At 37.1% G+C, this 27,143-nt stretch overlaps 1 protein-coding gene across 9 annotated transcripts in view; it reads right to left on the bottom strand.

Moving 5' to 3' along the window:
* The window catches only part of ZNF407 (zinc finger protein 407), a 340,478-nt gene that overhangs the window by 288,334 nt on the left and 25,001 nt on the right, over positions 1–27,143 (bottom strand). For all 9 annotated transcript variants that reach the window (XM_042838457.1, XM_042838465.1, XM_042838439.1 and 6 more), the window contains 2 exons: positions 12,956–17,767; positions 7,056–7,170 (listed from right to left, as the gene is read on the bottom strand). In XM_042838457.1, coding sequence (XP_042694391.1) covers positions 7,056–7,170; positions 12,956–17,732 — 4,892 coding nt within the window. In that variant the 5' untranslated portion in view covers positions 17,733–17,767. The remainder of the gene's footprint in view (positions 1–7,055; positions 7,171–12,955; positions 17,768–27,143) is intronic.

The raw sequence follows: 27,143 nt of genomic DNA, 5'->3' as shown, positions 1-27,143 counted from the left end.
TTTTAAATAAAGTCACTTAAAGCAGCAGGGAAAAATCACTGTCAAATGAAGAGTTTGATACAAATCTATTTGTTTTAATCATTTATATGCAACAAATCTAAACCTTCTGAATTGTGGATATAAATCCAAACAATGCAACTTGTGCATACCAACAAAACAACATAACCAGTGTCTTAAGCAATGAAACCTTTTCCCCTTTCTGTACCAAACACCCATATTGACAAACTGATGTCTCCATTCATCTCACAGTAACCAAATCCAAGCTAATTTTCTTTTTGCCATCTGCTTCTGCCAGTAGAAGGATATTTTCAATAGTATCTTTCTCAATGCCTGTGGCAGTTCTTCCAAATTGTGGGTTATAATACAGAAGTCCCTTTCAGTAGGTACGCTGGATTTTAGCATTTATGCCCCATTTGCCATTAGTTTGCCATTAGTTACGACTCCCGTCTGCTTGGAACAGGACTCAAGCCCTTCCTGCATGGGCACAGATGGCACTGTCTCTCAAAAGGTATGTGCAGAGTGGGATGCTTCCCCAGGGCAAGCATTCACACTGCTGGACCCCTGAACAGCTGGGAGCAGCACTGCTGGCTGGGCTGGCTCTGAAGCCGTGCTGGGTCATGACCAGCCACAGGCTTCATTCATCCCTTTCCTGGGATGGATCAGCCCCAGAGACCACAAAGCCCTGACACGACTAATGGTATAGAGCTGTGCCCGAGGTCAGATTGGGTATCTAGTAAAGGTTGTACACCAGAGGATGGTAAGCTCTGGCACAGGCTCCCCAGGGCAGTGGGCATGGCCCCAGGCTATCAGAGTTCAAGGAATGTTTGCACAGCATTTGCACACAGGGTTTGAATTTTGGGTGTTCTTGTGTAGAGCCAGGAGTAGGACTCAATGATCCTTGCAGGTCCTTTCCAACTCAGTATGTTATATGGTTCTATGACCCACAAGCATGCACACGCTTCACCCTTTTAGTGGCCTAGGGGGAAAACACGTTTTTCACTTTGAAGCTGTTGAGAATTCCAAGTCTTCAGGAATGAGTTGTTTTAATTAGAGGAAAACTAAGAGCATTCCTGAAACACACAATGTTTTAAATTGCCACAGCCTCTCAAGACATGAAGGCTTTGCTTTTTAAGATGTCTACCATCTAACAGAAACGCACGCATCCTGAACATTAGAACAATCTACAATAAAAAATTAAAAATGCATGTCCATAAAAGCATCAGTTACACATACAGCGTATATCACAGTCACACCACTGTGTATCTTGATAATTACCATTTGGAAGTGCACTAGAATTAGATTACACGCAGTGGATATTAGTCTGAATCACTAGCAGTATCTCTAATTCAAATACAAATATATACTCTCAGAAGTGTGTCCCATACATACCTTTTCTCTTCAGCAAGTATAAGTAAATCATTATTAGAATCTAATTCAGCACGCAAATGGCTACAAACACATTTTATTAAGTCAGAAAGCTGGCCATGACTGTGCAGTACCATCTGCAGTACCAGGCTCCAACAGAAGGGTCTCTGCCCAGGCCCCACTAGAGCCTCCCATTTGCTGCCTTGGCCTCCACCAGCTAACGGGCAGCCGACCTCCAGGCCATGTCTCACACAACACAGCGTGGTGTCTGTGCCAGCTGTGGAAGGATGCTGGGAGCTTTTCTGAATAAAAATAAATTGCTTCAATTTCAAGCAGTTTTCTTAAAAACTAGAAAGAGAGTACGTGCTGAAGGTCAAGTTTGCAAATCTAATAAAATGATAGATAACCGAACAAAAATTGGCAAGATAATGTAACACATGCTATTTCACTCCACAAGCTTCTCTAATATTTTCTTATTAATTTGTTTAAATGCGCATGTGGGTTTGGAAAGCTGTTACATAGGCTGAACTCATCTTCTTTACTAAAGAGTAAACCAACACAAGTGTTCAATTGGAGTATATGACAAAAAGCAGAGAAAGAAACCCTCAGTACCTGGGGTCTGGAGCAGTCATTTCACACACGCTAATCTTTAATCTGAACAGCTGAACCAAATACATATGATTTGTTTGGGCACATCTGTAGGTATGATGTGTGTAATTAATTGTTCATTCAAAAATGTAATTTCATGATGCATTTGATGATTTATTTATACAACAGTTTCAGTTTTCAGAGCCTACTAAAAATAGTGATTTTAATTTATCCCTGCTGCCTACAATTATCCACAACCATGTATTTTTAAATATTTCCAGCCTATAAAAATTACTAATTTTTGCCACTTGTGTTTATCTGCATTTAGACTTTGATTTGGATAAATTAAGCTCTCAAGTGTTCCTTGCTTTATGAAACTCTGCATGTTGTACACTTCAACACAAATAAATGACTTCTACCATTAGAGGTTTAAATAATGTAATGTATTTCATGCTCAGCCTGAAGCTGGATTCCAATGAAGTTGCTAATGCACGTAATGATTAAGTGTAACTCAAATACTAACTGTGTTGTTGAAAACATGACAGGCAATAATTTGGTCTATTATATTCTGCCATTTAATTGCCTAGTACAGACATTCTCTGACACGTTATGAAGCAATGATTTACAATTATTCAAGCTGCAAAGGTCAGAAAGTGACATTATAATCATCTACACAGAGATCCCTTCTAATGCACAAAAACTAGGCAATACCACACAAAAATAGTTTTACTAGAGTAGCAACTTTCTATTTAAGATTTCCCAAACTGCGTGAGTATAAATAATTAATTTACATTACAGTACATTAAGGCATCCTTGAAAATATAATGTTTCTCCTGCTCCTACCAATAAATTTATGAATAAGTCTTTTTTGCTTGCTGAAAGCAATCTTAAGAGTGGGCTTTCACTCCAAGTAGCCTGACACTAACAGGCAGAAAATCTAGAAGACTTTAAAAAAACGTAACAGGAGCACAGCCAACTGTTAGATGCAGCTGGTCAAAACACATCCTTACCTATAAAGCAGGAATATCTGTTAGCCACTATACCTATGTAATATACAGATAAGTATTTTCCTTTAGATGTCCTCCAAGCAACTAGTGTCAGTAAAATACTAAGCTGTATACAGACTAAGATCTCCAAACTCATCTTTGCATTAATAGGAAAAGTGAAGTTATTTCCATGCTTGAGATGCTGTAACTCTTCTGAAAGCTTGTTTGTACAAGGTTTTTTTAAAAACCAAAAAAGATATTTATTTAGCAGAACACCTTATAACATCTCTGGAATTAATTAGAAAAAGGAGTTTAAAAGCAAAATGAGACTGAGAAGCAAAGAGCTAAAAAGATCAATATTTCTAACCACCAAAACAACTCAAAAGTAACAGACGAAAAAAAAAAAAAGGAAAGAAATCAGGGAGGGAAAAAAAAAAAACCAACAACCATACATTTCCATTTCCACCTTCTCCAGTTTTCCTCATGCATACACAAGTGTTCCTTAAACGACTTGGCTACTATATGTTGAATAAACTTAATTAAGATGCTACTACAAATGTCTTCCCAGTTTTTAGGAAGGTCGTAAGAAATGTTTTGTGTGCTTTAAATACTGACAATTTTCTTCAGTAGATTTTTAAAGAAGTCACAAAGGAAAGGGGGGAAAAAACTGAAAGAAGCAGTCATTCTTTATGAAACATGTAACTACAACCCCAAAATTCTGTTTCTGAAAGCAAAGGTGAGAAAAAGAAAAGGCAATGGAATAGTAGATGCATTTTTAAATCAAACATCACCTATAAATTCTGTTCAAAACCTCAAGTGCAGAACAATGCATTTTTGTATGTTCCTCCTGAGGCATAAGATTTGAAAAGTGCAAGATAAGCCTGCTCACTGCATTCCACCAGGCAAATGAAACAGAAATTTTAAATGCTGTTCAACCAAAATTTGTTCATCTGCTCAGGGTGGCTGCCAAATTCAGAACAAGACTTACAAAAAATTAAATTCAAACGCGCAGCAGTTTGCTACACACAGAAGGCAACAGATACTACCTCTGAAATAAGGGGGTATATTTTACAGCCATGGGTATGGAAAAGAAAATTAACGCACATCTGCGATAAGGAAAATGAATAGCAGACGTTTTTTTCCAAATGTTAAAACATTACTGGTGTCCAATTTCTGTATCACGTAGTTTCTGCTCTGCAGATGAAGAAAAACAAACCCTGAACTTCAATTAAAAAAAAAAAAAAAAAAAAAAAAACACCAAAATTACAGTGTTTTTCAGGAACTGAGTGAAATGTACTTTGTATGTACTTCTGTGTACTTTGTATCATGCAAATATAAGGAGCATTTGGAAAATTTAGATAGAATCTTCCCCCAACCAGATTTATTTTTTAGGCAAAAATTATCTGGGAATTTTTGAAGAAGTCCTATACTGAGACCTATGAAACCACAGTGTTGCACTGACATTTCACCTTTAAAAAGTGTGCAGGAAGATTCAAAAGCTTTTGAAACACAATTTATCCTCGCAACCAGCACAAGGGCTTATTACTATGAATCTAAAAGTCAGAGGATAGAATACTAACTACTGCAGAAAAGAAAACATAGTGCAGGACCTTCTGTTTGTGACAAAATTACAGAGTTAATGTTCCTGAAAGATCACTTCACCTTTTAAAGCATGATTTTTAAAAAGGTAAAATTTATAGCAATTAAAGCTAATGAAGAAATGCAGCATGAGCTGCTTATGTTCAGGAACTAATAGGTCCACTGAGCATTTCTAAGATTATTTAGCCATCAATGATAATGAATTGACATTGTCAGTGGTGTTAATGTACCAATGCTCTATAGTGCCACTAATCCGATAGCCAATCCTAGCTTTTTTTTTTTTTTTTTTTAATTAATGTTGCCACTTTATGTTTTTTAAACTACACACTGCCTGATCCTCTCAATTAAAACAGCAGAAACACAGCACAGGCTGTTACACTCTTTTCTCTTCTTTCACATCTAAGGATAGCATGGTCATCATTTGGACTACAAGTTAAAACTGTCCTGCTCATTCCTACTTGCTCAAATCCTGCTGAATTCTTCAGGACTGTTAGCTACAGTATAAAAATGTCTTCTCCAATTAAATCAATGTTAACGTATAATTCTTAAAATACATTTGTTGTGCACATTAAGTGAAATGAGATGATTATTTGAGCAAGTATATGAATTAGATTTTTGTCAGCACAGGATATTGTAATGCATGTCTCCTCAGCCCATTGTTTTGTCATATCTAGCACAGATGTTGTTGTCCATGTTGTTGTTGTAAATTGATCATACAACAACATACAGGAATGGAAAATAAGTACCTGTTTGGCTACCAGATATGACATATCAGCAACATACAGTAAGCAATCAGGTTACCAAAGTCACTAACATTCAAGTCTACTGTTTAAACCATTTGTGTCAGGAACTACAACCAAGCTGTGCGTTTTCTGAGACAAGATTCTAAGAACACTTCAACCCCGAAGGGAAGGAACGAATTTTTGAAAAGTGAGAATCTGTACCGAAGCTCAGCCCGCTTATTTCTTTTTCTTTTCTTTTTTTTTTTTAATATAAGATTCAGCAGCAACTATTTCAAGATTTTTGACTTTGTGTGGATTATTACGTAGTTATATAACGTGATTTTTCATTAGACGTTAAAAAGGAATTGAAGAAAGAACCACTGTCAAATTTGTTGACAATTTCTAAAGAAAAGAGCTTAGCCCCACATAAATAGTGAATTTGCAACTGTTAATCATCTTCCATGCCAAATTCTCAGCAACCTATCTAGCAGAGACAGCAAATAAGATTTTTCAAACAACATAACATGAAGTTCATTATAAGCATGCTGCAAAATAAAGAGTAGCACAAGTTATTCTACTGTTGATATTCAGTGGACTTAAGAATTAGGCTCATACATTTTAATTTCGTGTTACAAGAAGTCAGCAATTAATTTTTGTAAGTGAGTAAAAACATCCAAAGTATCTCATAATGCAGCATGCAAAATTATTTGAAAAACAGAGAGATGAATCAGTGGAAATCACTCAGCTGCATCTTCAGCTGAAGATTCACTTGTCCTTTAAAATGTGTAACTCACTTTGTCCTGCAGTAGATCAGTATACTAAGACTAAAAAAAAAATCCTTCCTGCTTAATATTATCCCTAACATCACACCACACCACTCATGTGTGCACTGCATCATTTAATTGAACCTGTGCCGTTCTACACATTAGCCATAAGACTGCTATAGCAGGTTACATAGGTTTGAGTAAAGTGTTTTTATATGATGCATATATTAGTTAATTTCTCTAGCATAATAACATTAAAATATATTTTTAATCAGAAGTAGGGTATTAAAACCCAACTTTGAATGTCCTATGATGTACCATGTATGCCATGGCATTTTAAAACCTTTTAAACATTTCTGCTAAATTAATTAGTTTTGCATTAAGGAGTCTCAATGCCTCCTATTAAATGCAACACATTTGAAGGACAATTAAACATTATGAACGATCCTTCTGAGGAAATAACGATTAAATAAAAAAGAAAACCAAGATTTTTTTGGTAGCAAACAAGAACACAAGCATACATAAAAGACTTCAATTTATTTGTAAAGTCTTATGTCTGCAATATTTTAGACGCATTTGTTTGAAAAACCAGCCTTCTGTTTTGTTTTCGTAAAGAATGAGAACCCTAATGGAGTCCAGAAATCTGTTAATGGTACTAAAATTATAACAGGATAGCAAAAGAAAAAACCCCACACACTAAAGTCTATATTATATATTTTTTATGTCTTTAAATGGAATTTACAGTTCTCCCTGGCAATGTGAATGAACATCCTATAATTTAGTCAATTTACAGATTACAGGTTCAAATTGACCTTGTAGCCCATAAAATTGCTCATCTTCAGTGCAGGATTAGAAGTGGGAAAAGAATGTCATAACTGTATTTAAGGAATTTACCATAACAATGGAAAGGAGGATATGCATGCATAATTTTAGCCACTCTTGCTCACATCACAGTTTTCAATTCTGAAACAATGCATATCCTGCACTCTTCTCCTGGTTAACCATGGTGGAAACCGTTTCAATTTACTCACCCACAGACATGACACTTGTATTCCCTCATCCCAAGGTGCCTCTTGACATGGTTTCTGGCATCTCCGAGCTGAGCTGTTGCAAAGTGGCATATCTTGCACTTGAATGGCTTTGATCCTAAGTAAAATTTAGCATAAGATATGAGTTGAATTAGAATAATATATCACCCACGGTTAAAGAAATAAAAATTCCTGGGAAAAAATAACCTTTAAAAAAGCCTATCCCACATTTAACCTGTTTCAGATTATTGCCTAACAAAAAAAGCATCTTGCACATAAATTTATAACTCCCAGGACACAGATGGTATATACTATACAGTACTCATTAGTTTCCTTAGATTCAGGACTAAGGAAACTACTCTCTGAACTATTGAAAATCATTCACTCTTTTTTTTTTTTTTTTTTAAACCAAAAATATTAAAATAAAGGAGATAGCCCTTCAGCAAGATGACAAAAGTCATTTTATACTATTTCCAAATGCTGAAACTCACGTAATGGTCTAAAAGTGCTTTGATATTGGTGTAAACTGAAAATGTAATTTTTTTTAAGCAAGTATATTTAAAGTAAAGTAATTTTGCAAGTCTTCCGACACCGAATAGATTTTACATTAGCATTGGTATTTCAGATTTGTTCTGTCACACACAGAAAATGATTCATCACCTAGCCATTGTAATGACATGCAATGTATGAATATACAGTGGATAAAATATTATGCCTTTATGACTGTTTTATGGTCAAGAATTTATGATTATTCTGCAAACCAGAAGTATTGACATTTTGGCTATTATTTATTTCAAGAACAAACTTTAATATTAAATGTCTACTGCAGAACTCTAGAATTATTTCTCCAAGGAAAAAGTACCAGCCTATTTCTCGTATCACAGCAGTGCAGCAAAAAAGTCAAATTGTTTGTCCGTCTTAATTAACAGGGATCCTCTCTGGACTACAGAATTATTATTATTTTTTTTTTTAATTGAAATAGCTGAATTGGGCACTTGTCAGTCTCTGTGTTACAAAGCAGTTACACTACTCCCAAGAATGTGTGCATATACTAAAGTATGCCATTGCACTTTCCAATTTTCTGACCACTAAATCCTTAAACCAATAAATTAAAATCACAGAACTGCCATTAAAAGTAAGTACAATATGGTCAGAGATTCTCCATATTACATTTAGTATATGTTTTGTGAAGTACTTCTTCCAATACAGTTAAGCATAATATGAAATATGTGTTCTTTAATAAATATACATAAAGAGCTCTGATAAGAAAAATGTTATACTATATCATACTTGATCAATGAACCTTTTTGCTTTGCCCTTGAAACAGAATCTCCTCAAAGAATCCATTGGTGAAATCGAGGATCTTAGTAAAAAATTTTAGAGTCTTAAATTTCAATTTAATTCCCAAAAGCTGACGAAAAATGAAGCATTTAATTTTAATCTTCTAACTGAAATAAAAAAGTCAACAGTACTAAGCACGGGCAGACAAGGTTGAATATTTCACAGTTCAATGACAATGAAGCCAGATCTCTTAATACTTCCATTTCTACTGTTGGAAGTAGATGTAAAATATATTTAGCACCTGAATGGTTATATCTAGTCAGCTTTATATGTTTAAATGTCAAAAGCAGGTTGAGGCTGGAGCTAACAGCAATCACATTCTATCAATCACACCGAAAAACCCCAGTTTATTTAAATGATCCTGATAAAACTAAATTAATCATTAATTTGGTGACATTTCAAATCAACACTGTGTTCTATAAAGAGGCCCATGCAAATAAAAAAGCCTATCATTGCATTAAATAGAAGAGTATTAAAAGTTGATGTTTTAACTTATGATCTCAGAGACTGATTTCACAATTAATAATTTCAAGACCATGGTCAGAGAGGATTTTTTTTTAATCTATAGGTGTTTATATTGCTGTTTTCTATCATGGAATTCAAATACCAAGTGGATTCAATCCTGTGTTCCTTTAGTTTCTCTCCTACTGATTAAATTGTAAATTCGTTCCTCATTCTGTTACTGCAGGTGTCCCACAGGGCTTCCATACAAGACCTTTGCTGTTTTCCATTTACATGACTCCTTTGTGAAAAACTGTAGTTCAGGCCAATCGTAGCTCTAGTGTGCTGACAATACATAAATGTATTATTCTGTTGACTGCTCTCACCCAAAAATCACTGAGGCCTTGAGGTTTTATTTATTTATTTCCTATATCCAGCGCTGAATATCTGTTAACATCTCCATTTAAACTCCTTGAAAAGCCACTTGCTGACAGGCTATGGTCAGTACTTATCTGCTGAAACAAAAGCAGTGCATCTCCCTCTCAAGTGAAAGGGAGATGCCTTCCCTGATGCCAAATTCTTTCCAATGTTTTTGGATAGAAAAAAAATATACTTACAATGAAGGTATTAGACTAAAAGTTAAACAAACGGTGCAAAAAATCTGTATCTAGTCTGAACCTATCAGAAACAATACTGAAGCAATTAACCATTTCTTAGCCATATTTACCACAAACTTCAGTGGTTCTCATCTACTGTGTTAACGTGACATCAGCTTCACATTTGGCTTTTAGTTCACTGAGACAAATACTTTTGACGTAGCATCTTTCCAACCAATTGACTTGATTAAACAAATAAATAAATGAAAAACCACAGAATTAATCTACCCACAAGTTACAGCATGGAAACAGTGTAAATTTTCCATGGGTAGCACTGACATGCCTCTGAACTAAAGAACTGGGAGAAGAAAGTTGAAAATAGACTAAATTTCTTAAATCATGCAGTTGTTTTACAGAGATGACTGTAGTTAATAATCCTAATCTTACATTAACACAAAAGATACTCAAAACAAAAAAATCTTTGCCCGTTCTAAGCCAACATCATCTCTGTCTGGAGGCACAACTGTGCCTTTACCTCAGGCTCAATGCAAAGTAAGCGGAGCCACATGAAACACCGTTATACCATTTCATACTTTATTTAGGGTAGGGGTAGTAAGATACCACATTTACTTTGGGCAAATCTTCCCTTAATTGAGAAACGTGATGAGAAACAAAACAAAGATGATATGGTTGCAGATGATTTTTCCTCACATGCTGACTGTTAATTAAGTTTATGGGACCTGCATCAATTGAAAACTAAAAAGTCTTCCACCTCTGCTACTCCCCGTATTTGTCTTTACACTTCCTCATTTTCACTTGTCAACACGTGATGGACTTGCTTGTTATCTCCTCTCTAGCAAAGCTTTCTTTTCATTTGCAATGTGAAAATCTCTTAGATTATTTAACAGTATTTTGAAACGATATTTTTCTATTAATGGAAATCATTAGTTTTGTCTGTCTACAACTTTCCTTCTTCCTTACTCCCCTAACTATCACCAATTACTCAAATTAAAATTGAGCTAGATAAAGTTAGACACACATACATGTATCTACATATCAATCCATATATGCAGAAAAATATATGCACATCTGCTTACAGAAGAAATATTTAGAAAAAGCACACAATCGGAACAATAGATGGGAAAATAACTGTAGCTTTCCCCTTGTTATGCACCTGATGTTACCTTGCAACAGATGAGAGGGGCCAGAAATAATGCACTTTGCCTCACTAACAGTATAAGCCAGTGGCTATACAATTGGTAGCATGGCTCATTTCCCTCAACCACCATTCCCAATAACCCCAAAATGTTTATTCACCTTCAACTGTCATGATACAGACTGGAAGTAAAGGTTCTGTGAAACACAAGATCACAAATATGATAACAGGGATTGAAAGAGAATTCCTTCTTCCCGTTAGATATTAACAAAAGTCTCTGCATTACTATTTATGAGAAATAAGCATAGCATCAGAAAAGCAATTCATTTAAAGGTGCTGTGAGAAAGAGCCTAGATTAAACTCTTATCTGAAACCCTTCTACAACATCTCCACAAGCACCTCGAAAAATGACTTGCAAAACAAAACGTATTCTTCTACTGCCTTGCATATTTAAGGCCATTCAAAAGCACAATGAAAATATACTTCATGATAAGACCTACAGACCAGATGGTAAAAAGTACACTAACTTTTACTAAATGTTACAATCAATGATGTAACTTATGTAAGTAGGGTTGCTTTGTCATATATTGATAGTTACCTCACTTTCACATCCACATTAACTTGATTTTAAATGCAATTAATACATATAGTCAAGGAAGACTAATGGACTACATTCTGCACTTAACCTGGTGGACATTTTCAAATGGCACAAGTGACCAGTGCAAACCTATTTTGCATTGTAAACGACTAAATAAATCTTAATGGATTAAGAATGATCAGCTATCAACACACAAGGGAAATTAAGTGCTGAAATGCCTACATTGATTATTTTAAATTATTAGCCTTACTCTGTTCTTGAATTTGTATGCTTTTAGTGAGCTTTAACACATTTACAAGACTTATTGACTATAATTACAAGAGAATTCAAGTAATGGACACATCAATTATAAGCAACATGTCTTGACCAGACAGTTGCATAAAGAATTCTAAAGAGAGCTCCATTAGCATCTTCTCCTTTAGTTTTATTCCGTTTTATCTGCCGTAAGAGGGCATATTAAGGGCTTATAAAGCTGCTCTGACCATGTGAGCATGACTGCCCCTCTGAAGACTTAACGCTGCATTCAAAGTTGGATATTGGGTGAAACAAAACAGATAACTACGTTATAGACAGGACAGAAGTAATGCTGGAAGTATTAAGTATGTGAGTTACTGGCATACATGAATGCTGCAGTTAAAGTAAAATACTTTGAAAGGTTTGAAATACAACGTCCATGTTCCCCAAGATTAATTTTAAACTTTATTGTCCAGTCATGCCCTCATTTAAAAAAAAAAAAAAACTTACAAAACTATTTTAGGATTATGCCAGGAATTACCATACTTCTATGTTTCTTTTTTCTTACCTTTTTGTTCTCTTCCTTGTAACCATGCACTAAGTTTCAAATACTGCATGAATTTAAACTATAGCTTCCATAATAAGCCATTATTTAAAAGTACAGTAAAATAAACCTTACAGTTTTAATGAAAATATGTTCATTGAAATGTGAATTTATTATTCAAATCCACTCATAAATTCAACCATGGAGACACCACTTGTCTAAGCAGAGCTCAGTGATTTAGAAAAGCTGTCTATTTAAAATAAAGAATGTATGGCAGGTTTATAGAAACATCACAGTGAATTTTTACATAAATTTAGAACTGCAGCTTATGCATTTTTCTACAAAAATGTTTTTAAATTTTCCACTTAAAATTAAACATAAAAATGAATTGAAAGTGCGATCAGCACAGAAACTAAATCAGGTATTACATTGCTGTGCATCACATCAACATTACACACTACGTTCCCAAAAGGCTGACCTATTCCAATTCCCATAACTTATTTCTACAAAAAACTCTTGATGCTCATTATTGGTATTTATTAAGGAATGATGTATTCACAAATTACTATCACAAAGCATAATCTAATGCTGAAAGTGTAACTGAATTGAAATGAAGTAAACAATGTAGATATTTAACAACTGCGAGGAAGAGAAAGTTAGAACAGCTAACTGTTCTCTTAAAACACCTCTGCTGCATTATATAAATTTAAGAACTGATTAATGATTACAATTTAGATTAAAGGGAAGGAAATCTCTCTATATGAAACAAAAAGCAGAAGGGTGACTGCGTTTAAAATGTTCTTACATTTTCTGCTCTTTGATCACTGTATTTTCATCCCCCTAAAGGTAATTTTGAATTTCATCAGTGGCTCATCAAGCAATATGAATACCAGTTCATAAGAAATGTTAAAGAGATTAAAAACCAGAAAACGGCCAGTGGTAATAATTCACTCTGTCTGAAAGAGACCAGTTGCAAAGAGAGCATTTCCATACCTGTATGGGTACGAATGTGAGCTAGGAAGGCCATGGAATTGCTACTTCTACACATCTTCCCACAGTACTTGCAGACGTTGCCTTGGTTCTCTTCCCTCTCTCTGTTTATCTGTTCAGTGTCCTCCACAATGTACTTATTCACTTCCCGCAGAAGTTCTTCATGCTGCTCTTTGATATGGAGAAACAAGTTCTGCTCTGAATCAAAGGGCTCCGTGCACTTCACACATTTGAAGGTTGCACCTCCTTCAGGCAGCTCCTCCACACTTGCCTGCTCATTGCGCATGTGCCCAGCACTGGCCAAGTGCTGATGAAGGTTGCTCTCTGTGTAAAATGACTTTCCACAGAGTAAACAATGAAAATGTTTTTCTTTTGAAGGATGTTTCATGGCTATGTGAACATTTAGTCCGCTCAAACCATCTGCTAGAAAGCCACAGTCATCACAGCGAATACGTGTCAATTCCCCAAGGGAAACGCCTTCTGACTTCTTCTTTTTCCCACTACTTGGTGAAGCGTCTGCTTTCACTGCAAACTCACCAGTTCTCACTCCACCTGGCACCTGTCCTTCACCTGAATGGTCAATGGGCTCCCCATCTTGATTGCTTTTTAATCTTACTATAGAAGAATCAAACTTGCCAAAATTTTGCATTGCCTTTCGTTTATCATCAGTACTAGTGACTGTTCCTAAAGCCTCATTACTACTTTCTTGCATGCCCTCAGCTGTTGAGCCATCTGCCTCCCAAATACTGTTATTTATAGTTACTTCTGCTTCATGTTGTGCTTCCATAAGGGCTTCTTCCTCCTCCCCAGTAGGATTCTTTTTGAAACTTCTGTCACCCTCTAAACTATGCATATTTTGCACCATCTCTCCAATGTTCCCAGCAAAATTTGATTGCCATGCTGCACTTTTTGTTTCTGGAAGACTTAGCATAAGTGGGTTATTTTCTTTCAGTGATATTTCTTCAATAATGTTTGTGTTTCTACCATCCGCATCAGGTTTTTCTCTATTTGCTTCCAAGTTTTCCTTGCCTTTTCCTGACTTCAAGTTTGTGCCACCTGATCTATTTTCATTTTCTGCTGGGCAATCCCCTGAGTTAAGCAGCTCCTGACCACGTCCACTTGTCTGCAATTCATAAGTGCCTGCCTCTTTAATTGGTATCTCTTCATCAGGCTTACCAGCATTATCTTTCTGAGGAGCTCCCTGGAATCCTTCGCATAAAATATTTTCTCCTCCATTTTTAGTTTCCTCTTCAACTACGCTTTCCACTGTATTTTGGGAACTGCCTTCTTTAGGCATTTCTGGAAATGCATTTTCATCTAAGGCAATACACTCTGTTAAGCTTTTACATGTATGATCACTTTCTGCTGCATCACTGGCACATTTCATTTCACTTAAAACAGTTTTCAGTTCTCCTGCACTGTGATGGTGCTCCTCTTGGGACAGAGCTGAGCCTTCTTTAGCAATATGTGTTGTGTTTTCTTCCTCCACAGACAAACAAACATGAGATTCTCTTCTAATTTTATGTTTCTCTGTTGCCGCATGCCTAATCATCTCTCTGCGAGTTACAGCATAGTAGTCACAGGCCATACAGTAGTATTCAAATTGTTTTGTATGCTTTCGTTTTACATGCAACTCTAATGAAGAGGAAGAATGAGCAGTGAAGTCACAGTGTATGCACTTGTTGTCATTTGCACCCACCATTCTTCTCTGGAAGCAGGGGTCACCATCCTGGGTATCCGTTGCTGATTCAAGAAATGTGTGCTTTATATTTAACGAATTCCTAGCATGCTCCAAATCTGGCAACCTACTAGCATTTTCAACATTTACCTCGGCGTTTCCTTGCTCAATTTCTTGCTGATCTACGATAGAACTTCCCAAATCTAAAGTCTGGCTACTGTCCTCAACATGTTCACACAACGCAGGCATGGGGCTGTTAACCTTCTTGCCTGTAGATTCAAAATTTCCTCCTTCAGGGCTAACAATGATCTCTGAGTTCTGTTTTCCACGTCCTTCTATTTCCACACGACCTTTATGTTTTTTGGTTGCACAATGACGTTCCATATCTCCTTTGGTTACAGTGTAGTAATTGCAAACCTTACACAAATAGCTGTACTGATGGCTGTGCTTTCGCCTGATATGAACAGTCAAATTTGTAACACTGGAGGCCAAAAGACCACAATGGGTACAGGTTCTAGAAATAGTGCCTTTGGGTCTCCCTCTTTTTGGTGCATTAGCTAAAACCAATTCATTTTCACCAATTCTTTGATCAACTGGAACAAATTCCTTATTTCTCAATATGTTTTCTACAGTAGAGGATGGAACATGTACAATTTCTTTATCAAACTCTGTATTCTCATTCCCAGAAATAGAAGGATCCATCACTGTTTTAATACCACCAACCCCAACGCAAACCTTTTCAATGCATTCCTCAAAACGCAGTCCAATATTATTTTTCCTAGCATTTTCAAGGTGCTTGCTTCTTTTGATATGCTTCTCCATTCCTTCCTTACTCAGTGAGTAAAGATTACATGCTTTGCAGAGAAAGTGATATTCCTGTGCATGTCGGAGTTTTATGTGCCTTGTAAGAACTGTGGAAGATCTTGTCTTATAAAAACACTTTTTACAGTGAAACTGGGTTTTACTCAGAACAGAATGTTTTAGTTCATTTTTATGATTTACAATGGAAGAGTCTGGAGGTTTTGTTTTCATTGATACTTTAATTTCCTTTTCAAGTTTTTGGCTACTGCTTGATACTGAGTCAGCAGAACTTACCATTTGCAAGGTCAGACCAGTGTTACTCAATGGAGTAGCTTGCTGAAGTAATGAACTATCATTTTTCTCATGTTTTTGATGATTTATCAGCTCTTCTTGTGTTTGAAAAAAAAGAACACAAGTTGGACAACTATGGGACATATTATGCACTTCACTCATATGGCTCTGAAAGTTTATCACATTCAAGCTGGTAAATGAACAAAGTCGACAATTAAAGCTACAACTTCCCATCTGGTGTTTAGTATTCTGACAGTGTTGCTGCAAGTCTTCCTTGACTCCACAGGAATAACTACATGTCTGACAATGAAACTGAATACTTTTTGTATGAAAATTTACAACATGAATTTCCAAACTTTCTTTGTTCTGAAAGACATGACCACAGTCAATGCAAGTGTGATGAACACTAGGATTTGCAATAAGTTCAATTTCAGAATTTTTAGTATTTGTAGTGCTAGAAGAAACAGTATTTGGCTTCACTTGAGTAAGATCTTGAATTTCTGAAGCAGTATTACAAAGACTCTTATCATTTGTTTCTAGTTCTGTATGTGATGTAGGGCTTGAATCACTAGGTTTAAGCTGTGTGCTGGAGATATGTTTCATGTATGCTCTTCGAGTTTCAGACTTGTTTTTCTTACCCAACAAATTGTACCTTCTTTTAACTTGCCTTTTTAATCTAAAAGACCTATTTCCTACAAAAGAAGCCCTTAGCAATACAATATTTCTTTTATGTTCCTGTCTATGAGATCTCTTTGTCACATTTAAACTGCTAACTAGCCTTCTGGTAATTGGAGGGAATTCTGAATTCTGCAAGAAATCTGAGGGTCCAGGTATTTCTAGTTTTCCAGTATGACCTTCATTATCTCCTTCCACACTGGAAGAAAGCAGCTTTCCTATCATACTATCTGTTTTTTCAGCAGGAACATTTGTAGATGTTACCATTTCGCCAAGAAGTTCAGTGCCATCATTTTGTTTAGACAAGCTTACATTTGAGTCTTCCAACACACTGCAAACATTTAATTCTTTTGCATCAGCAGTCCTTGCGTTTAATTTACTGCTTCCAGGTCTTGCTCTCACATTCTTCTCTCTGGTTACAGTAGACTGTGGTTTTTTAAAGGATTTTTTGGTCAGTATTTGTACAAATCCTCCCCGTGCAGCAAGATTTTGGCGTCGAAGGTGTGTCTTGCCAAGGAAATGAGAATTCAGGAGATTTTCCTCAGCACTCTGAAAACCACAAAGATCGCAACAAAATACCCTGGAATTCTCATGATCTTGCTTAGCATGTGTAGGTAATGTTGAATTACATTTAGTTGTGCAACTACACTGAGGGCATGTTTGCTCTTTGGATTGTTGAGAGTGGCTTCCTTGTATATGCTTTTCTAAATCAGAGCAGGATGATAGAAACTGATCATGTGTTTTGCCTTTAAGATCTTTGTCCATGTTTTCAACTCCACAGTCAACACTGATTTCTTCTGAAGAAGGTAACTTTTCAGGAACAGCAGCTGAATCCTCTCGAGAATGTTTAGTTTCCTTGTGAGTTTTCAGTATGGCACCATCAGCACACTTGAAATCACAATGTGGGCACATGAAATGTGAATTATATACATTATCATCATGACAGCCAGTGACTCCTTCAATTTTTACAACTCCAGCTTCTACGCTACCTTCTTCTTCAGCTAGAACTTTGTGCAACTTCCTGTCACTGTCTTTCTCATTGGCAGAAGACATCAGCTTTCTCTTTCTGGAGGTATTTTCAGGTCCCTCTGCTTCAACAGTGTCCAAGTTTGGTGATCCTGACCATGCCCTTTTGTTTGTGCCATTCTCTTTTCTTTTCTTCTCAAGGTTCCTGAAAACTTCATCTGATATTAACCTTGTTCCCTGCTGAGACAAAGAGTCACATTCAGTGTTGTCTCCTAATGCATTTCTCAGGGAGTCCTTTCTCAACTTATTTTGTAAAATCTCATCAGCATCATCTCTCCTCTGATTATCCTCCTCATCCATTTTTAACATGGGTATTGTCAACTGTAGATCATTTGGCGTAGTACCTATAACAGAAAAGAATTTTTATTAGCTTCTTATGCACAACCAATATTTATAAAACTCAAGAAAACAAGCAATATAGCAAATTAAAATTGTGGCAGGAAGATAGACACAATAAAAGACAAGGCTGTAATTTCAGTATAGTGTCAAACCTTATGGCACTAGAGATCAAACCAGCTTTTTGGCACTCAGTTACAGAGCTCCTACTACAATGACTACCATTTGAGCAAGCACTGGCTTCAAAAATTTTCTGCAATCAAGTAATTTACAAATAGCATTGCTGAGACTCACATGCTTAGCAACCCTAAAACTATGTTAATTTGATTTAATGTTTAAACTTCCACATGCTTAAACTTAGGCAGATAAGCCTAATTTTTGTTTCTAAGCACATTTTTAGGATATTCCACATACTAATAGATTTCAGCGAATCAGTCATAGAAAATTCAGTTTTTCCAGGTCAAGAAATCCAAGATTACTGATTTAAAAGCTCCCAGGAGGAAATGGCCACAATTGCAACAACAAGCAAAACAAAGCCAACACAAATTTCAAGTATTATGAGAATGACATTTTCTTTCCCTCCCATTTAGATTATTCACTAAAGAGCAACAAGAAAAATGCTAATAGAGCCATGTTATAAAAAATTATGTAATTACGTCACTAGTCTAAGCATAGTTCTCCACCATTCCTAAAATACCTTTTATCCTTTTGAGCTTCATTTGCCAACAAACCGAAAAAGAAGGGGGTGGGAGGGGGGGGGAGGGAGGTAAAGTATCTTTGAAGCCCAGCACAAACTCCAGCTATCCAAATCCAATTACCAAAACCTTTCTCTTAGCTGCCTAGTGTGACCTTCCTGCTCCCGAAAAGATGCCACCACCATAAACCTGATGCTACCAACTCAATTTATAGGAAGAATAAGGGTGAGAAACAAAATACTGACATTTATTCCCTTTTCATTTTGATACGATGTGATTGAGAATTGGAAGTGCATTTCCTTTTAACAAATAATTAAATACTAAATGTTTATCTGTGCTTTATGCTAGGATGTAAACATCACAGCTTTGCTACAGATCCAAGTATCCAGATTTTTTTGTTCAATTACCCATTTATTGAATGAGGCCATGACCACACATGTAAGTACTTCCTGCCGAGACTAACTGTAATGTTGGTACAGACAGTGCTGAATACAAAAAAGTATGTAAATTCATTTCAAAAGCAAACATTTTTGAGGACAAATTCACAAGTTGTTAAACTGGGGAAAGGTACCCCAAACAGCTGGACTTACTATCTATGGAAGTAAAAACAAAATTGCCTTCCTGCTTAATCATGAGTTAAGGAAGGTCTATGAGCAACTGAGTACATAGAGGTCAGTCACATATAGTGAACAGATCTGTTTTCCAACAAGAGCTCTCACTGAGGTAAGGCACTGGCTGAACTTATGTCCTGTTAGTTATACCTAGCCTTTTAAATGAGAAAATAGAACCTCCAGATCGCAGTAGTCCTTCTGAAGGATACAGATACTGCTTCTTTGTGTTTTTCTGATTCTTATATTGTATTATATTCTCTTGTTCACTAGTATGATATAAACTACCACTTTGATAGAAGTAAAGCAATCAAGTCTATATTTTTAGCTAGTGGAAGCCAGTATCCTGTCAGTATACTCAAAAACACTACAGCAATTATTAGCAGAGGAGAATGAAGTATTTCAAATGCAAGCAGGCTCTGAAAAGGTATGTGAGCACTATTTGTGATATGGAAAAGGGATCAGATGAAAATTGTGTTAACTGGAGTACAATTAAGAAATATCAAGAAATTATTTCAGTGATGAGCACCACAAGTCCATCCTTACATGTCTGCAAGCAGCAACCACAGGCCCTTTTTCTCACTGTGCTTCCACAGCCCACTACTGAGACCTCACCATTCTTCTCTTATATGACCTGAGGGGAAAAACAGTTTTTCCTTGCTATACAAGACAATTTGCAATCTCAGAACAATTCTCCATCTTCTTTATAGGATTCTTTCCTCTCAGACCATTTGATTTATCAGAGAACCTGTCCAGCAGTGAACTTCTACTTGCACTGGAAATTTCCACTATCAAAGGTTTAGATAGATAATTAGTGGCATCTCCATTGACAAAAATTCACACATTTGAGCTATATTAATGAGTAGAGGATTCGTGGCTCTCCACCATACTCTCTTCTGACATGCTTCATGCCCATTCAAAGTCATCCTCTAATTTGATTTAAACCTTAAAGCGCTGTCACACCTAGATCAATCTCTGACAGAAATCACAAACCACTTTCAGCCAGAGATGCAGTAATCACCTAAGGTGGATGCTTCCCAGCTGTCACAGAAAGGCATCAACGACTCTCAGAACAAGCCTTTCCTGCCATACCTGCTCAGCTCATTTCCAGTAGCCACCTGCAAACCTCAGAAAAGATGGCTGGTTATTTGCATGCCATACCTGCAGACTGAGCCTCACTTCTCATCATTTGTTCACTAACTCTTCAATAGAAGTTCATCCTTCTCTGTGCTCTAGCAAAAATCCCTGATTGCAATCCCAGCTCTGGCAACCTTGTCTAGTTGGATTCAAGTCAGCTGTAATGCATCAATTAAGGACTACTTCACACACTCAGAAAAATTATACTCTTCCTTTATTTTATTTTTATAAAGTGTAGTCGCAAATGGGTAATAGTCACAAATAAAAAATGCAAAATTCAAATCCCACTGGTGCTGTCAATAATTTCAGTGTGAAATTAAAATAGTCACATACACAATACATGCAAAGCAGATATATGTCCCAGCCTTGTTACACAATCCCTGCAGCTCTCCAGGATGCACTCTACCTCACCTACTTCTCATGAAGCCAACAACCCCACATCCATCTCCTCAACTCCCAACAGGTATCACTAAGGTGGTAACTCCTTGACTACACAGAACAAGTGAGGTATAGGAACAACTATATGCTTTTACACTCTTCTTCAACCCACACGAGTGTGAAACAGATTTGTCTCTGCCCCACTGCTATGCAAACTGTGTCAGAAAAGCACCACATGGCCATGAGTTTCCACCTGCTCGAAACCATGATCCATGAATAACTCTTTAAATAAATGAAACAGTGAGATTATTAAAATTATATCAATCTAAGTAATTAAATTTCCTTAAGTTGCCTTTAGGAAAGGAGCACATCTTCTGAGGTAGATAGCAATGGCTGTGGTCAATACTTTTTGTTTGGGAGAAGAGTCAGAGATCTGCTGAAATGGGGTCAGTTTTCCACATCCTGGGCAAGACCTGAACCCCAGCACAGAACCATGTCTCAGTTTCTCCCTGCTCTGAACTTTACTCAAACAACAGCTGTGTCTCCAACATAATTTTTATACCATATGCCTTCATTTTCTTGACAGGATAGTGGTGCCTCACACCAAAAGGAAGCTTTGGGCAGACTTCTTTTCATATTCCTGCATGGATTTATTGCACAATTTATTACTATCACTTGAACGCACATTCAACGCTCCACAAGCTTCCTCCATGCAGAAGTTATCTTGGCATTATGCTGCTTTGGCTTCCTATGCTTCTTCCTGTACTGAAAGCTTCTCTCCTGAAGTGCCTTCTCAGCTCTGCCAAACAAGAAGGCAATAGTAAAGCAACAAGCTCTTCACAAATCTGAATGGTTCCAAACCTCAGCCTGCATAAGCCAATTCACCTCACTCTCATCAGAGCTACTACAGTAATGACAGGCTAGCCTACAGTAAGTATTAATACGAGAAACAATGCATGAAAGAAGGCATCAAAAGCACTCTAAGCTTTATAGTCCCAGTGACCATATCTAAAATGTGATCCAATTGGCTAAATGTTTGGGTTTTTTTGTTTTTTTTTTGTTTGCTTGTTTTTTTTGTTTCATTTTTTTTGTTTTTAAATAGATCATGGATCAAACCTCAGGCTTGAACAGGGATTGCCATTAAAAGCAAAGATTCTGCATCGGAGATTAAGTCCACTGGCAACCAAGAAACACATTCTTGATGTAACAAGTATGCCCCTGCAGCCTCAGCAACTTCAGCAAATGCTTATATCCAAATCCTACCTACTTCCAATGTGACTGAAAAAGGAAATCAGCCTGATGCTGGCAAGCTCATATACTAGTAGAAGTAGAGAAGGACAGTTCTTGAAGTTTTAACTACCTCATTAATGGATCAGCAAGCCTAAGAAAAATGCAAGATGCAAGCTTTCATGCTTTTCAGTTTGTCTTCACTTTTTAAGGACTCCTGTTAAGTTTTTACAAGTAACAATTATCTAAGCACAATAATGGATAACCACCTAATGTATACTGCACAAATAAATCAGATGGGATTTATGCAGACCCTGAGCCTGCACCAATAAAATGGACAGGCACAACACAGCAGACCATTGGGAGCACAGAATTTCAGCAGTTCTGTCAAACAGCTCCCTCTGAACATCACCCTCGGTGTTCAAAATGAAGCTGCTCTAACTCAAAACTGAGTTGACTTTTGGTAACATAAATCTTTTGTTAATGTTCATATAAATTAAGTATAGCTGAACAGATTCTTAAAGGATATGACCAAAAATTAATTTGGCACATTAGCTTCAGGTTAACAAATTCTTCTGCTTGGAGACAGTCATATATTACCTAATGCATTTTAAGGTTCTTTGCGGCACATTGCTGTTCATAAGTTTTCAAAAGAAACCTGTTGTGGTCCTAACATTTGTGATAAGCTCAATAATTCTACTGGAAATATTAGCTGTATTAAGCACAATGCTTTTCTTCAATCATTACTCAAGTGTTCACAAGAAGTTAAACATATTTTTAAGATCTTCAGAATGTTGTGTGTGCTACGTCCGCATAGGAAAAATACCAAAATCTTCACCATGTATAAGAAGCGACACACATTTTTGAATTACAAGTCCATAACACAGAATATTTTGGCTATGTCACAGAAGCCAATACAGCTAAAGATTCTCTTCTATCTCATTCAAGAGATACAGTCCACTGTCACAATTCAGCACATTCTCACTATCTACAAAGAAAAAACAAATACCAAAAAGTATGAAAAATATCTTTTCTTAAGGTATTATCACCATTCAATCTTAGACTTTGTTTTTATTCTTTGAACAATGTTTTTAGTATATTGATATAATATTTGCTACAATTCTATATAAAAGTATCAGTCATCTGAGGACAGACTGAATCACAGAATGGCCAGGGTTGGAAGGGACCTCAAGGATCATGAATCTCCAACCCCCCTGCCACATGCAGAGCCACCAACCTCCCCATTTAATACCAGACCAGACTGCCCAGGGCCCCATCCAACCTGGCCTTTAACATCTCCAAGGACAGAGCATCCACAACCTCTCTGAGCAGCCTGTTCTAGTGCCTCACCACTCTCTCAGTAAAGAATTTCCTCCTGACATCCAACCTAAATCTTCCCTGCCTCACTTAAAACTGTTTCCCCTTGTCCTGCAGTTATCTACTCTTTCAAAGAGTTGATTCCCCTCCTATTTACAGGCTCCCTTTAGGTATTGAAAGGCTGCAATTAGGTTGCCCTGCAGCCTTCTCTTCTCCAGGCTGAACAAGCCCCTCTCCCTCAGCCTGTCCTCATAGGGGAGGTGCTTCAGCCCCCTGATCATCTTCGTGGCCCTGTTCTGGACCCTCTCCAACAGCTCCCTGTCTTTCTTGTACTGGGCACTCCAGACTAGACACAATACTCCAAATGGGGACTTAGGAGGGCAGAGTAGAGAGGAACAATCATCTTCTCCCTGCTGGCCACCCCTCTTCTGATGGAGCCCAGGATACCATTTGCTTTCTGAGCTGCAAGAGCACACTCCTGGCTCACGTTAAGTTTTTCATCCATCAGGACTCCCAGGTCGTTCTCTGCTGCTCTCAAGGACTGCTCTTCAAAGCCTGTATAAACGTCTGGGATTCCTTCAGACCAAGTGCAAACCTCACACTTTGCTGTGTTGAACCTCATTATATTCACCCAGGCCCACCTTTCAAATCTGTTGATCTTCTCTTTGATAAAAGTAGAAAACATTTCACTGGAGATACATTGGCATACATTCCTCCATGGCAATAGGTAAAGACAGTGCAGTTGAGACTTTCAGTGTGAGATCTGCATTTCCCTAATCACCAGATGAAATTTAGAAAGATGTAATCTTAAATTAAAGTCTAAAGGACAAGCAATTCAGAAATGATCCATAAACCTGTAATGAACTGTAAGGTCTCCTAACCTGATGGTCAATACATCTTTATTTACTCCTCTTTTTGGTCATAAGCCAGCTCTTTAATGGAAGGAGTATGGACATGCACAGAAGAACCCAAAGAAAGTATATTTACAGTTATCAAATCCCACTTTTTTCTGGACACGGAAACAAAGGAAAGAAATCTGCTCACACTCCCAAAGCCTCAGGTACGCAGGGACCTCCAACAAGACACCCCTCCCCCTCCAACCCTTAAATGAGGTCTGGGAAGGGGTGGATACTGAGTGATTCCAGTCACTCAGCTGCATTGCATACAGCTGAGCTCCCCTGAGTTGGCCTAGCCTTCCCACCAGGTGCTCTATCACTGCTTCATGCCATGACACAGCATTTCTACTATAACAGAAAACAAATTTCATTAAAATTTCCCTTTTCAGACATTTAATTCTTTTGGTGAAATCATAGACACAATGAAGCAAGCCTGTTTTAAGGAGCTTCTTAAATAGCCAGAACAAAACTGAATGTGAACTCAACATAAAACCTTTGTGCCAAATAAACATTTTCTCATTTGCAAAGGCATAACATCCTCCTTCATCAACTTAAAGGCATTTCTTAGAGTCTGACAAAGTTACTTCTCTTCTTTCAGAGAGATATTTAAGAGAATAGTCTCTCAGTGATGGAACAGGAAAGACAGTAGGATTGTCGGTTCAAAAAGAAAAAAAGATCAACTTTACTTTGAAAAGTATTTGTTGCTTGTAAGTGTTCCTTGTAGCTCAAGAATGCTGGAAGTTCAAGCTGTGCACTATAACCTTTTCTTTATGGAAAGCAATTCATTTTGTTAGGGCACCAGAGCTTCCAGAAGAGCCTTCCAAACAAGCTATAGGCTTTTGAAGGCTAAGAATGTTGAAACTTGCACATTGCTGTATCTTCAGTAGTTAAAATTAGAAAACAAAGAGCCCACTGATGACTGTCTGCAGTTGTTAACATCATTTTCTCATAGGCATCAGAAGGAATCATAAGGGCATCACTGGAAAATGCAACTTGCAGTATCACTTACATCCTTCTTTTTTCTGCCTCCCTACCACTGAAAGTCCTTCAGATGGGGAAAATGCCAAAAAAAAAAAAAAAAAAAAAAAAAAAAAAAAGGAAATCTTTATGAACTCTTGACATAAAATATAGACATATATTAACTTGTACCCCCAAAAATATGGGTGAAGGAAGAGCTTCTTCATCATCCACTCGCTTTAGATAGGACCAAATGCTGCTCAGTATCGTAGTGATCACTCATTAGATTAGCTTTGAGGAGAGTCCACACACACACACACACACACACAAAGAGGCCTGGATACACACTTTCAAGTGCTATCAGAAACAATTGCATGTCCAAGGCATAAAGTAAGAGAACTGCACTAATAGTTCCCAAAAAGCATTCAATAACCCCACGATCTTCAACTTTTGAAATTTAAAGAGATTTCTGTGTTGTGAATTGTAAACTCAAAGAATTCTGACTATTTCCAGAGAGAGACACGGATATAGCAATAAAAATATACATCAAACTTCTGATCAAAGACATATCATATTTCTGTAGCACTGTGATATTTATGGATGAAAAGCCCCGCTTAAATATTTCAGTAACAGTTTAGTCATCAGGTCCATTTCTCGAAAGGAAACATCCAGGAAAAAAGTAATCACTTCTTCATACAGAGTAATGAGTCTCTTGGTTTGTGAGAAATCCCAAAGTTACATGGCTTCATGAAAGATGCAATTCTGATCAACTTTGCCAATTAAAATGAGACAGAAAGAAAAAGTAAATGCAATTTGAATCTCCTCTCTATCGTAGGCTGTGATACCCTCTTCCATGTGGTGGACCGCACTGAAATGCATCAGAGGAAGCACAAATGCTTCTCATGCTGCCACCTGCAGAAAGACATTACAAGTTTTAACTTTTCACTGCACTTTTGCAGAAAAAATCAAAGTGTTATTTCTTCCAAACTGGCTCTTAGAATTTCCGTTCTCCTTTAAAACTCATGGGGTACAGTTTTCCTAGACAGACTTTCTGATATCTAATACCCACCAAGGTTTACTGAATTTTCATCAATTTTCTCCCAAAAACAAAAAGAAGACAGGAAATGGCTTTGTTGGCTCTTTGTTTTGAACTATTGTGAGACAGAAGCAGCCGGAGGCCTCGGCCATCGCCACCCAGGCCACACGTCTGCTAGCACTAGGAGGAGCAGCAGCACAGTTGGAAAGCCCAGTGCAAGCACCCAGCTGTGGGCTGGCAGCCAGGAGCCCATTTTCTATGTAGAACCCAGATGCAGAATAGAGATAAGAACTAGAAGAAACTACAAAGAAGAAGGAGAAGAAAAAAAAAAAAAGATATTTTTCAAATTGAAACATTCTCTTCATTTCATGTATGACAACAATAGGGAAAAAAAAATACAATTAAAAAGAAGATGTGGAGCATTTTCCAGTCACTGCCCAAGTTCTGACTAAGCAACACCTGATAGTATATAAAAAAAAGAATCTAACCAAAACCGCTTGAAATTAAAGTCAGAAAGAAAATAGTTTGGATGCATTTAATCCACAATGAATGCAAGTACGTGAGACTAAATTAATTAAATAGATATCACAGTCAATGTGAAATTCAGATGCCAAAAGTGTATGAAAGTCATCAACAGGAGGGTGAACGGTGGAAGGTAGGAAGGGAAATCCAACATGCTTTAAATACTGGTATTTTCTGAATGATCATTTCAATTGCCTTGCCTTTAATGACTCTAACTTCTGCTAAGATCAAATGTACCCACGTGGTTTAGTTTAATGTACTTATCCCCATCTTTTAAATGACAGCAGTAAAGAATGCATGCAGTAATTGGTTGGTATACACACGTACTCAGTGCTACTGTGCTTCCAGCTGCGATGCTTCAATAGGCCGCTAAGGTGAAAAGGGCTGCACACGTGTTTCACTGAACAAGTAAGGTAAGAAGATAGGGCTGTTCGTGCAGTAGGTTAAGAAAAGTTTCCAGAGAAGGACACAAAGTGTACACATACTTCCAATGAACAGGAGAAATTAATAAAAATAAAAGCATTCTTCTGACACCTGGTGGCCACTTCACACAAAGAAATAATTGCATTTCAACCAGGAAAAGCAGTTCAAACGAAAATGCCCTACACATC

Source organism: Centrocercus urophasianus, unplaced genomic scaffold (genome assembly GCF_019232065.1).
Source record: "Centrocercus urophasianus isolate 14NV4802_14NV808 unplaced genomic scaffold, USGS_Curo_1.0 seq_11, whole genome shotgun sequence".
Classification (NCBI taxonomy): domain Eukaryota; kingdom Metazoa; phylum Chordata; class Aves; order Galliformes; family Phasianidae; genus Centrocercus; species Centrocercus urophasianus.
The sequence above is the reverse complement of the archived record's forward strand: the minus strand, read 5'-3'. Positions and strand labels throughout refer to the sequence as shown.